Source organism: Chroicocephalus ridibundus, chromosome 14, assembly GCF_963924245.1.
Source record: "Chroicocephalus ridibundus chromosome 14, bChrRid1.1, whole genome shotgun sequence".
NCBI lineage: Eukaryota > Metazoa > Chordata > Aves > Charadriiformes > Laridae > Chroicocephalus > Chroicocephalus ridibundus.
In genome coordinates, this window is record NC_086297.1 from 4,039,395 (window position 1) to 4,052,028 (window position 12,634).

Consider the following 12,634-nt stretch of genomic DNA (forward strand, 5'->3'; position numbering starts at 1 on the left):
GAGTTGATACATGTCTTACTGATGGCATTGAACAGGAGTGACAGGCTGAAATCCAAAGCTGCTGCTAGCAGCCCAGCCTCAGAAACTCCTTGTGACTTGAATATCTACTTTCGTGGGGAAAGAGGTAGGCTTATTTTTGTATTTTTGCATTTGTATTTAAAATAACTATCCATTACTATAGTATAGACTTTATTTTGCATTTTAAAATGCATTTGGTAATTTTCCACAATACAACTGTCCTAAGACTGGCCACAAGATTGATAGAAAATACAGCTCCCTGGGAGGGTCTGCAGCCAAGCGGAGACTCCCAGGACGCCCGTCGCCCCGCTGCGTGCCGCGGGGTGAGCTCCTTTCCTTCCTGCCCTCACAGACAGTCAGGAAGATGCTAATTCTGTACCTGGCTCCGGCAGCGCGGGGACAGACGCTGCGTTGAAAAGCTCTGCGTTAGGCAGCGGCGGTGAGGGCAGAGAGAGGTTGGGGAACGGCACAAGAACGAAGAGCGACCATTTCCACCGCTGCCCGGAGCCCGCCCGCAGACTGGGAGCCGCTGGAAGGGCAGGGCCGGGCCCTGGGCTGCACACGGGGATCAACCGAGGTTGGAGCAGTCAGCGCTATAAATCGGGAGATGGAAATAAACAGCATGTTTTGTGTTCCTGGATGGGACTACTCATCTTAAAGATGTAGAGTTATTTGTTATTTTTGCAGAGTTCCACCACACAAATCTACTTAATGGTATTTTTTAGACAAAATATTTTGGGGTGAGTACAATTCCCTTGTGCAATGTGCTCTTTCAAACCCATCCTGTGGCTATAAACTAAAGCATCTTTTAATTCCTGCTTGGGCAGGAACGCCGCAGGGACCCCGGAGGTCTTTCCCCCCGAGGAACACTGCTGTCGCTGGCACCACCTCTCCCGGTGCCTTTCGCGTTCTGCTCTGACAACAGCGAGAGCCTCTGACAGGAAGGACAAAGCAGTCCTCCTTTCTAAAAACTGTCTTTGAGGGAGGGGAAGAAAAGGGAAAAAGGGCAGCGCTGTCTCAGCCGCTCGCTGGGATTTAACATCTCTGGACTCTCGATCACTTCTTCCCTCAACTTCCCGACAGACGCCTTTCCAGAGACCTAAATCACGGCAGTCTATTGTGAAAAGTGAGGACTACAAAATGTCAGGGTCACTAAAGAGCTCGTGCTAGGTGTAACCATCAATGTCCTTGTCAGAAATTCAGCAAAATCCCATGAATCACTTTAATTACAGGGGAAGCATTTACTTCAAAGGATGCCAGGTCTCCCCTTTGGATGGGCTCCACCATTACCCCTACTTTTGGGGTGTAATACAGACGACACTGGGATACGCAACATCATACTTAGACTTCCGAAAACAAGACGCTTGGTACCAATTTATACCTGCGAATATTCACAATAATTTGAGTTCGGGGAAAGAAAATAACCTAAGTATATTTCACTTTTCACTCTTTCAGGAAAAAAAGGGAGAGGGTATACCACAGCAAAGGGTGCCAGAGTAACGCAGGCGGGATATTTGCCGTGGGAATCTCACGGAGCGGCAAGAGCTGCTTAGCCAGGACCAACGCAGTTAATGTGCTCCCAGACAACACGCCCCCATCACCAAATAACGGGAACGACACAGGCGCGATTGGGCTCCTGGAACCTTGGCAAACTACTTGAGAAAGACAAAACGTTTGAGGTTCTTAAATTATTTGTTCGAGAGTGCTGTAAAGCTTTGTACACTAGCGTTCAATCCTGTCATCTCTCGCTATAAAGATGTGAAAGAAGTGTTGCCATGAAAACCAGCCTTTCGAGTATGATCTTCCCTTTGTATTTACAATAGGCTTTGCCTACACTAGAGACTGGTACCCCGTAACAATGGTGATAAAATTAAATACTCCATTTCAATAAAACCAGATTTATTACAGAACAGAAACTTTTCAAAATAACATCCTCAAAAGCAAAGTTTTTCCTCGCCTCAAGTACTAATGAGCCATACATCACCAACAGGCAGTGGGGCAGAGCATCCCTGTTCTCCCGCGGCTGGTAACACTCACTAGAACACTTACCTTCCCAAATACGCTCCAATGCCTTCGACTGAATTTTCGAGAACATAAAGGGGCTGAAAGCTGCCTAAACTAGGTCTAAAGGCAAACCAAGAATTATAGTTTTCCCACTATAAATAAAATAAGAAATATTAAAAAAAAAAAAAAAAGAAGCTGCAGTATTTCAGAATTTGGACCAGCAGATAACTGATTAAATATCTGCAAAGACACCTTAACGGCCCAGACCGGCCACGGCGAGAGCAGGGTCCTGCAGCACGAGAACGATCCTCCTGCCTTCGCCTGCCCTTCGCCCAAGAGGTGATGGATTTGCCCCTCTCCAGTCCTGCTGAAAATAACTTTTTTCTTTTATTCAAACGCCTTTCTCCATCTAGTTATGAATTTTGGCGATTTCTGCCAAGCCTGGATACCAGCAGCTCTGCCTGTATTTCCTGGCGCCAGGCAGGCGGTGGATTTTAGAAGGCAATATTGTCTCTTGATGGAAATCCAACTCCAGTTCAGCGTCTGGCCTCCTTTGCTACCCCAGCAACAACAATTCTGTTTATTTAGACACGAGCGCAGTCAGTAAGATTGTGACCATCCTCTGACAGGTTTTGTTCTTCTGCCTTTCTCAAATAAACCGTCATTAGCATCCTGCGCCCCCAGCCCAGCGGAGGAAAAGGCACTACAAGGGACCGGAGTTGCTGGTCATTTGCTACTGGGATCACTGGGGAAAAAAAAAAAAGATGATACCACCCAGCTGCTCTCCTTCGCCTGCCCTCCCACTTGCCACCCTGAAGGCAACTGATTAGCCGAGTTCCGAGGGTACGCACCACAGGCATTTCTTATATCGCGGCATAATTTCCACGTTTTCTCCAATTACGTTACTTTTGCCAGGTGATATCTTGGGATTTCATTTTTCCTGCTTCGTCTTTAAATTGGCTCCTACTGAACCGTTACTCATCAATGATCGACAGACATGAAAACATTAATAATTTCCAGTCCGTGACATTCGACAATACTTAAAGTGGAAACAAAATTAATTTTAGTCCCAAATTTGTTATTTCTAGCGATTTTTATAAATGGATTTTGTGCTGGTGAGCAACAGCCCAGAGACGGGCTCTCGGAAAGCAGCAGCACACGCTGCAGCGAGACGAGTTTCTCCCACACTGCTCCTGCCTACGTGACTCAGAGGTGACATTCAGAAAAGGTCCTTTGTCACAAAACCCTGACAGCCAGGGGCCCGGCTCCTCTGGTTGTGAAAGGGAATTGTGCCACCGTATTCGGCCGGGCAGTTGAAAAGACCGTCTTTAAGCGGCCCCACCAGAAGCACGAGCAGCTCCCAGATCACCCGGATTTTTGTTCCGAGAATTCAGAGAATTCCCTCCCTCTGCAAAATGGACCCAGGGAAAAAAATCCCAGGAAAGCAATATACTGGTCTTGCTCTCCCAAGAACGTGGTTTCGGGAGAGGGAGCCTGCTGCAGCACTGTAGGCTACAGCACTGCGGTACCTCCCTGATTCCTGGCACCCAGCTTTGCATTCCCACCCTACACCAAGTTAAACCATTCCTTAGGATTTTTTCCAAATTTTTTTTAAAAGCAGAACAAAGTCCCAGTCCACCTTACCCAGCAGCCAGACAACACGCTGTGCCAGCCCAGAGGACAGGGTGGCTTGTGATCAAGCAGAAGAGACTGATCAAGGAATGCCCGACTCTGATGCTGCCACTGAAGAGTCTTAAGAAGCGGCAGCCAGAGGTTCCTAAATTCCTCGTACTCCATCAACATCATTTTCCTTCCTTTTTTAATTTACATTTTACTGTCTGTTTCCAGCAAAGATCTTTACTTCTAAACTAGGGATTATTTTGGCTTCATCTCAGAAGACCTGTAATATAAATGCACGTTAGGATACACCCCACGTTTATTCATCAGGGTGCTGGTGTAGCCTAGACAATTAGAAATCTGAGCCCTTCAAAGAAGCTGCAGCCTAATTCCATCTCTAAATCTGCAGCTTAATTGCAATATAAACTCTTTCCCCAGTTTTAAAGACAACTAAATTATAAATTACAATATACACATAGGCAATCCATGAAGTATTCTAGGCCTATCTTGAGACTGTAATAAAAACCACGTGTTTTCTATAATTGATATATGTAGCAGATTATGATGATGAGGTTTAAATATTTGATATCTACAGGAACCTTCTTCTGGCACGCTTTCTGTGAAGACAGCCTTTAAAGAATGCATGTGTGCTGTGGTATTACCAATAAGAATACTGAATAAAACATTTTTTCTTTTTGCCACTAAACCATTATTTAAAGAGTATTTAACCCTCGCAGCACATGCGGGTGCTCGGTGAAGCCGACTCGTGAGCGACCTGGCTCAGACCTTCGCCGACCCTCGCCACATGTTCTTTGATTAGACACACTCTTGTAGCAATATGTTCATTGCAATTAACATAATATAGTCCTTGTTCTGGAACACATTTATCCCGTGACCTGAGGCGATCTCAGCCTGCGCCGATGACGAGCCCGTGGGTTCAGGAAGAATTTCAGCTTACCTTTGCTGTGTGGCAGCCGGAGACGGCGGAACAACACCCCTTCCCTTCACTCTGCCCGTTGAGACAACAGGCAGGGAAATACCCCCCTCTCCACCACCAAACAGCTGTTAACTTCAGGACCAATAACGCCGTCAGCACGGCTGTGAGTACGCAGGCACGGCCAGGTCAACCCGGGCAGGTTTCCTTCTGCTCCTCATCTCCTTCAAACCAAACCCCACCACATTTTCACAAGGGCTTTCAGAGAAAACAACATCCAGCGGTGGACCTTCTCCTAGACCGACGCATCTCTGAAAACCGCTCTAACACGTAGCTGGGGTCCTGGCTCTACTACTTTAGTTGTAAACTGAAAAATTACTTCTGTTTTGGTAAGATCAGTGCCTCTGAAATACGGCTTTACAAGAATCATTGCTTAGCGTCCCCAACTGAGATGAGATAGGATAATCACATTCTCACGTCCACAATTAGCATGATTAAATACCTACATGCTACTGATGAGCCTGACTCTCTAAAGTACATATTGTGGAAGAGCTGGTAGCACTGAGAAGCATTTTTAACCTCATCGGAATGTAAAACATGCAAGTTAACATGGAATGATTTACTAAAGCAAAAACTGAACACGAAATTTCAGCGGATGCAATCTCGCCCTCGTTGCTTCTGCTGTAGCAGATCATTTGCTATTGGCAACACGAGCGATGAATGATTGCTGCCCTTCGCTACACCATGCAGCAGCTTATTAAAAAACACGAAAGTACGATAATATATTTCTATAAAGAATTCACGCTTATCCAGATACATGCTCTCCAAACCCCTATTCAGGATGCCCTGCAATACTGGAGTCTTCACCTGGGACAAAAGATGGTAACTGGACTCTGGACATCCATGTGCGAGTTCTAACTAATCTCAACAACAGGATTTCTAGAGGCAAAATTTCTCAGAAATTGAACAATCTTTGATTAATCACTCCCACACAGTTTGTGTGTGTGTGTATCAATGTTCCAAGAACCGGGCATTCAAAAACAACCCGCAGGGAGCGCAGAGCTCCTGCTTCTGCTGGCTGCGAGCAGCTACCGCCCTGGCTTAAAGAATATGCTTCCCTTAAAAAAAAAAAATAAATAAAATCTTACAAACCAGCAAAGACTACAGCTGACAATTATTATTATTATTTCAAAGTCTACCTTGCTCGTATAAATTGAAGTAGAATTTGAAGAACGGTTGTCGCGGTTAATCCGTCTGCCTCAGCTGCCTGACAACCAGTAATTATGCTCAAATACTGCCTGGCTGAAAGGTTTGTAACATGTTTAAACGGTGTTAAGTCTGAAACATAACCGCCAGCAGACAAAGAGCAGCAGGACAGCATATTTTTGGTGACGTGTTTTTCTGTTCATCAGTTGGGTTTGGTGATGTGGGGTGTACGAGCACGTGCCCTCTGTCACCGCCCCCCACGCGCGTGGGTTTCAGTGCTGGACTCCCGGGGCTGTGGCCACCATCTGGGGCTGCGTTGCCATTTCTCGGGCTGGTCCAGGACGACAGCATGAGCGGCCAGAGCTCCGGGACTGGGAACGCACGGGGCCGAGCCCCAGCGCAGCCCCAGCTCCCGGCCCCGCTCACTCGGACGGGCGCTGCTCAGCCCAGCAGCACACAGCCAGGCAAGACGTGACAAATACCGTGGGTACGGACTCTGCGAAAAGCTTTCCAAAGAAACTTCCTCGCAGACAAATAAGAGAAATGCTAGAAATAATGAGGAAATTAAGAGCAACAGGGGAAAAAAAAGATAAAATAAAATTTGGCTTACTTCTCTATTAAATCCAGTGTAACTCCTGGCACCAGTCTGACACTCTTCTGCATACAGAACCTGTGGAGAAGAGAATAAAAATAAAACATACTAATTGAATATTTAATGACAAGGTTCTGCAGAAAGAATATGGAAGAAGGTTTCTTTATTACAGTGCTTCTGCTTTTAAAATGGTGTTTGGGTAAAAAACTTTGCCACAGCATAATAAGAATCAAACAAGGCCCTCAATATTTGTCACACTCATGATTATGCGGCGATTTCCATCGTCAGGTGTCAAAACTGGGGTATTGTAACTGTCACGGTGACAAGTTTTCCAACAGGCAGCGGGGGGGAAAGGGCTCACAGTCACCCAGCGCGGTCTCTCGGGAGCAGCCGGCGACACCGGAGCCGAGCAGATTTATGCTGCTGGAATAATGATTAGCGTTGGCTGCGCGTCCCTGACGAGATCTGGCGCCGCAGGCAGGAAAGCGAGAGCAGGAGGGGAGGAGAGGGAGGCGTCAAGTTCAAACACCTCAGTTATTTAATTAAAAAAAATGCTGACTCCGTTTCCTCAGCATCACAAATCCCCCTCCTTCAGGAGGGCTGGCCCCGGGGGCCGCAGCGCCTGCCCTGCACTGCCCCTCGCTGTCCCTGGGGACCCCTGCGGGGCCGGGGGACACCACCATCGCCCGCCCACCCTCCCAGGCCTCCTCTCCCTCCTCCGAAACTCTCGGTGACCCGCTCTGCGGCCCAGAGGGCAGAAGTGGGAAACAATAGACCTGGGAAGAAAAAATAGCAAGTTCAACATGAGGAATGACTTCCTCAGCGGTATCACTACGTTCCCAACCCATTTTCCCAGACTTTCAGAAATCCACTCTCTGTTTAATGAAGAAATTATCCATCGGCGTAACACAAGTTGGGTATTTAACCTCCGCACGTCACTCTGTGCCAGAACAGAGAGCTCCGCGGGCACCGTGGCACCGGGAGCAACCGCCTGGCCCAGTCCCACCTCCTGCCCTCAGCCCCAGCCCTCCTGCCACCACAGCCGTGGTACCCGCACCCAGAGGGCCCTGCCCCAGGGAAAGGAGAGAACAACTACTTCTTTAAAGACAAGATGTGCAGAGCCCATTTTTGAAATCTTGAGGACCCTCCAGTTCTCCTGTGGCGTCCCCCGCCCGCAGGACATCCATCCCTGCCAAGAACGGGGACGGGCTCTGAAACACTAAGTGGTCTCCAGGCTGCGTTCCTGCTGCGCGCGCATCCATCATTAGGAAAGAAAGTTGTAAAGCTATCTGTGAAAATACAGTGGGATCCCTATACAACCCGCTAAAACATAAAAATCTTACAGCAGTGCTCTGGAGAACCACGCAGGGAAATACCCCGCTCAAACGACACCCGCAGGCAGGATTCAGCACGGCCGAATTGGGTCGCTGGAATTGGGCTGGAGCCTCCCCACAGACTAAGGAAGCCAAAAGACTTTCCAGCTCCTCTGCACTATGACATACCTGCAAAAGGGCCACAACGGAGCCAGCACAACTTCGTACCCTTACACATTTGCTTTCTATAAGGAAAGGAGAGTTCCGCCTATTGCCATGCCATGCAGGATTCTGTATTTACTTCAGAAGCCTCTCACCTGAGCCACAATTTGACCTCACCTCACTCACTCGGCAATATTTTACAGGCCTACAGATTAAGAGGGTGGCGTTGCACGCTGCCGCAATGCCATCGCGACAAAAAACCCGATGGGGATCCTCCCCATGCCCAGCAGAGCCGGGCTGCTCGGGGCGAGAGCCCACGCGCAGGAGCAGAGCGCGTCCGCCGTGGGGCAGACAGACACATCGGCCTCCTTTTTGCCAGGATTTCTCCTGAGCATGAGGCTTTTGATTGCAGCCTGTTGGATTAGAAGCAGAAAGCTTGCCCCACGCGTGCAGAAATTCATGACACAGGCAGGAGAGATGCCAGCGTGCCAAGCGTTTCCTACCACTCCTGCCGCAGCAGGATGCTCTGAGGGGCAGCTGTAAACGGCGATTTTCACATCCAAGCGCCTTCTGCAGCTGCCGTTTAGCGCTTCCCCGGGGGAGCTGCGGGTACGGCACTGTGGGCAACATGGAAATAAGCTTAGATTTCAGTTATTTCATTTGAGCTCACGGCTCCTGAAGGAGAACAACATAAAACCAGGTTGTGTTTGACCAGTGAAACGCCCCCGTCCTGCCCTGACCGTGGGTGTGTGCGATATTCCCCGGGGCGGGAGCAAAGCAGCCAGCGCTCGCTGCGTCTCTGTACGCCCGGCCTGCTACAGCGTTTCGGTTGTAAAGCACCCACCATGGCCCTGAACGCTTTGAAAGAGAGTAGTTCATTAAACCCCCATTTAACCAGGAGCAGACTATCTGCATTTCCTCTCTGACAACCACCGATTGCCAAGAAAATGTACTCGTAAACAAAATGTTCCTCTCACCCTGTATCTGCAACCCCCTTCCATCGCTCCCCGGCTCTAAATGCGATGCCTCAAGTGGTGGCTGGTGTCATCATCACAAACATCAGGCAAATGTTAGAGCCGCGTGTAAACACACCGATAAATGCCAGGCAATAAAGAAGAAAACCAGAAACACGCATAACAATGCTCAACTGGGCCCTGCTCAGATAGCACGGGAATATTTTGAAACTCCACTTAATTTCTCTAAATCAACGGGGGACGGAGGATTGGCTCGGTTAACCCCCCAAAATTTCAAGCAGAAATGCAAAATAAACATGTTAGAATAAAGAAACACTTTTTTGTCGTAACGTTTAAGACATGTTTGTCTGAATTGACCCAACGTAAAACCAGGTGTCACGGGTCAAGCTCTTTCTTCCATGCACTTACAACCTTGCTGTACATCAGAAGCCAAATACAAACTGCATCTCTGAAACTCCCGAATCTGAGCACTACCCCAACTTTTTGTTTCTTTTTGGTTTTAGGGGTTTTCCAGCACTTCTCCGGAGCCCTATCACTCTTTTATGAGTGGGAGTTCATGGTGCAAAGCCATAGGGTCCTTCGGAGAATTCAGAGGAGCACAGCCTTCTCCCTGATGTGCAAAATGGTGAAAATATCACTGCAGCTTGTTTATGTCTTAAGGGCCTGATGATAATATAAGCATACGAGGCACTACCGATCACAGCTTCCAATATAGCTGCTTTTTGGTTTAGACAGCGTGAGAGACACAGATCTGCGTAAAGCACCGCACCAAACATATACTAACGTCTGCCTGTTTCTGCAATAGCTGCGTCTACCTCCTCGTTAGCGCGTATCACTCAAGATTAACAACCCACACGGCTTATCTTTAAGCTTGCCTCATATACAGCTATATATAGTTACAACATATATTTGGAATAGGCAGCTCACAGCGGTCACTGCGCACCAGGATAATCGGTATTGAGCCAGAACTCACACCCTGGATTCCCGGAGCCGGCAGACCGTCACTAGGAGTTTCACCACCGCAGCCAAAAGGGCGCGACTGACCTGGGCTTCTCTTACCAGCATCAATTTTTCTCTCCCTGAAATTAGTCTGAAGTGGATGCAGCTACAATGCCATTTGAGAAGTGATTTTGTCCATCAGTTGTTTACTTAAAATACAGAGTATAAAATAGGATGTACAGAAATTTATTCATCAAAATTTTATTTCCCCATAAATTCAGTATATGAAACCTCATTAGCCTGTCAGTCCAGAATTGCAAAAATGTTATATTCCAAAGGCAATTCTGCAGGGTTCCGGACCAGCTTTAGTAAAAGGGCTAAAGTGAAGTAAAAGAGAAGTTTTAATGACAAAGGTTTACATCTTCATTTTCGGTTAACTGCCTGCTTTAGGACACCAACATACGGTTTGCATCAAACAGCTGGAACGCGGGAGGAGGGTCTGGCTTTGCACCTAGCGTGTTCGGCAGCAGTGAATAACAACGCTCTGCAAACGAGCGCTTATTATTTACAGGACTGGCACAGATAAAAACCCAGCCGCAATAACACCAATCGATAGGGAATATAAAGGGAGCATAATCGCCATCAGAGAACAGAGCAGAATTTTTTTGCGTGCAGTGAGCAACCCACACCACCGTTGGGTGAGCTGTAGTAGGAAACACTTTACTATGCAGGAGTTCGCATGGCATCTACCAGCATCAGCCCCGAGAACAGCTGAGGTTAATAGTTTTAAATCCTTCCCCTGAGCTGCATTTTTACAAATGCGTTTCCTGTCAAAGACAAACGAGAGACAGCCTGAGAATAGCTGGTGCTCACGCCAGGTGTAGCTCTGCTTGAGAACCTGCCCCCATCGCCCCCCTCCCGCGTTCCCATGGAGATGAAATAACAGAAAATTCCTGAACTGCTCATAATATCCCAAAAACCTTTCTCGGTGCATATAAACGGGGCATTAAACACTCTTGTGTAAGCAGTTTATATGTTTGGAGGGGACTTCCTCCCAAAATAAACCAAAAAACCACAACCCTCTTACACAGCTTCAGCATCTTAACGTTAATTATGGCACAAACTGTGAAGGGAAGGATAATTGCAAGGGAAGGAGAATCCCGAGTCTCAGTGCCAATAGCTTTCCCTTCAATTACGAAACTTCAGTTTTCTATAAACCAGATAATCTTCACTAGGCATCAAAGCCCACGGTAGGGATTCCCGTAAAGATTTTTATGAATTAGTGAAAACAACAAAAATTCAGTGGTGTCACTGCATCCTGATGGAACTGATTTAACACCCGTGCAAACAATGAGTTATTCAGAATAACTGCAAGCCTCCGTGCAGCCACTCTGAAAAGCAACTGTTTGACCCCACAGTAACACGGTGTTTTGGTGAAAACATTCTCCCTACGAACTCAACCCCCCATTTGCTGAATCCTGTGTCGCTTTTTGTTTTATTTATTGGGTTTGGACTCCATTCAGCAACTCATTTTTTAAAAAGCGTCATTTGTATTTACTGAGTTGCATTCATCGCTGCTAGCCTTGAGCTAATCTGGTGGAACGTTCAGCTAAATTTCAAGGTCCTTCTCCGTAGATAAAACCAGCAGAAACCTGAACTCCTCCACGTTTGGACAGCCGCGATCCAACAGCAGCCACACCATAGAAGTAGCTCCCTGCAACTGTTATTTTCCTGATTATAAAACACTATCTCTCAAAGTTCCCCTAAAGGAATTTTGCCGCAAAGTAACTTTCTTTAGCTTTTCAAAGAGCAGGATTTGTGCGGGCAGATTAAGAATTTTCAGGCAGCAGGCAGTTCCCAGCCAGCCCACCCCCACCACGCCAGCGTCGGGAGGGGAAAGCTCGTGAAGCTCCATGTCACGACAGCGGCTGCAGCAGAGAAGGGCTGGCCCAGTGTGGGCTATATGGAAGCCAACCTCCCCTCACCTGTCCCAGAAGGGGAAGCACCTCGTTCTCTGGGGATTAGATGAGATTAAGTGTCTCTGGCTAATCAGCAGGCTCAGTCCTGTTGCATACCTGCTCACTTGTGAGTTCTGGTGAGCGGTTAGCATAGCAACCAGAGCGGTATCTTAGAACAACAACATAATGTTTCATTTTTCCAACAGAAGAAGGAAAAAGTAAGATGAAAAGGATTTTAAAGCTCTGAGAGGAGCACACCTCTGCCTAACCCGTTTAGAGGTTTGCCGTTCCTTGGCTAGTCTCACGTTACTTCAGACTCCTGATCCCCGATGCCTGGCTTAGGAAAATCATTTTCTCCTTATCTCTCTCCAAATCTTCCCTTGAAAATATTGCTAAGGTCACTGAAGCGCTTTGCCCTGCTTCTCAAAATTATCCAAGACTTCTGCCAGCGTTTACGGGCTGCGACTCTCTTCTGTGAGACAATACCCTGCGAGCTCAGGAAATCAAAAACGGGACAAAAAGCTGAACAGGTCTCGTGCTGTCCCTGCCGTGAGCAGAAGGTATCTGTGGGAGGCACCCCGTGCCTAAGCCAGAGCCTGGGCAGGGTAACTCACCTGGTTTGTTGCTTATGTAAGTCAGAAAGAGTGCAAGAATTGTAAATTATTACGAGTATCTCCACCAGACAGCTAATGACTCTCGAAGATGTGGTGACTCAATCGCTCACCATCATCTGCAATGTCTACAGGCTCCCGCCTGCTTCAACCCAGCCTAGGAAACGGCCTGAAGCTTTGCGTTCTGGCCCACGCGTAACCTTGGGAGGACCAAGAGAAACGTGCCGAGAGCAGGAATGGGCAGAGCCGTGTAGCGGGACGCACACGCCAGTTCCTCGCACCACAACGGTTCGTCATCCTCTGCTG

The 12,634-nt window shown here is 47.7% G+C and overlaps 1 protein-coding gene across 4 annotated transcripts in view; it reads right to left on the reverse strand.

Moving 5' to 3' along the window:
- RPTOR (regulatory associated protein of MTOR complex 1) overlaps window positions 1-12,634 on the reverse strand; it is a 157,001-nt gene that overhangs the window by 83,861 nt on the left and 60,506 nt on the right. For all 4 annotated transcript variants that reach the window (XM_063351672.1, XM_063351671.1, XM_063351674.1 and 1 more), the window contains exon 7: window positions 6,390-6,449. In XM_063351672.1, coding sequence (XP_063207742.1) covers window positions 6,390-6,449 — 60 coding nt within the window. The remainder of the gene's footprint in view (window positions 1-6,389; window positions 6,450-12,634) is intronic.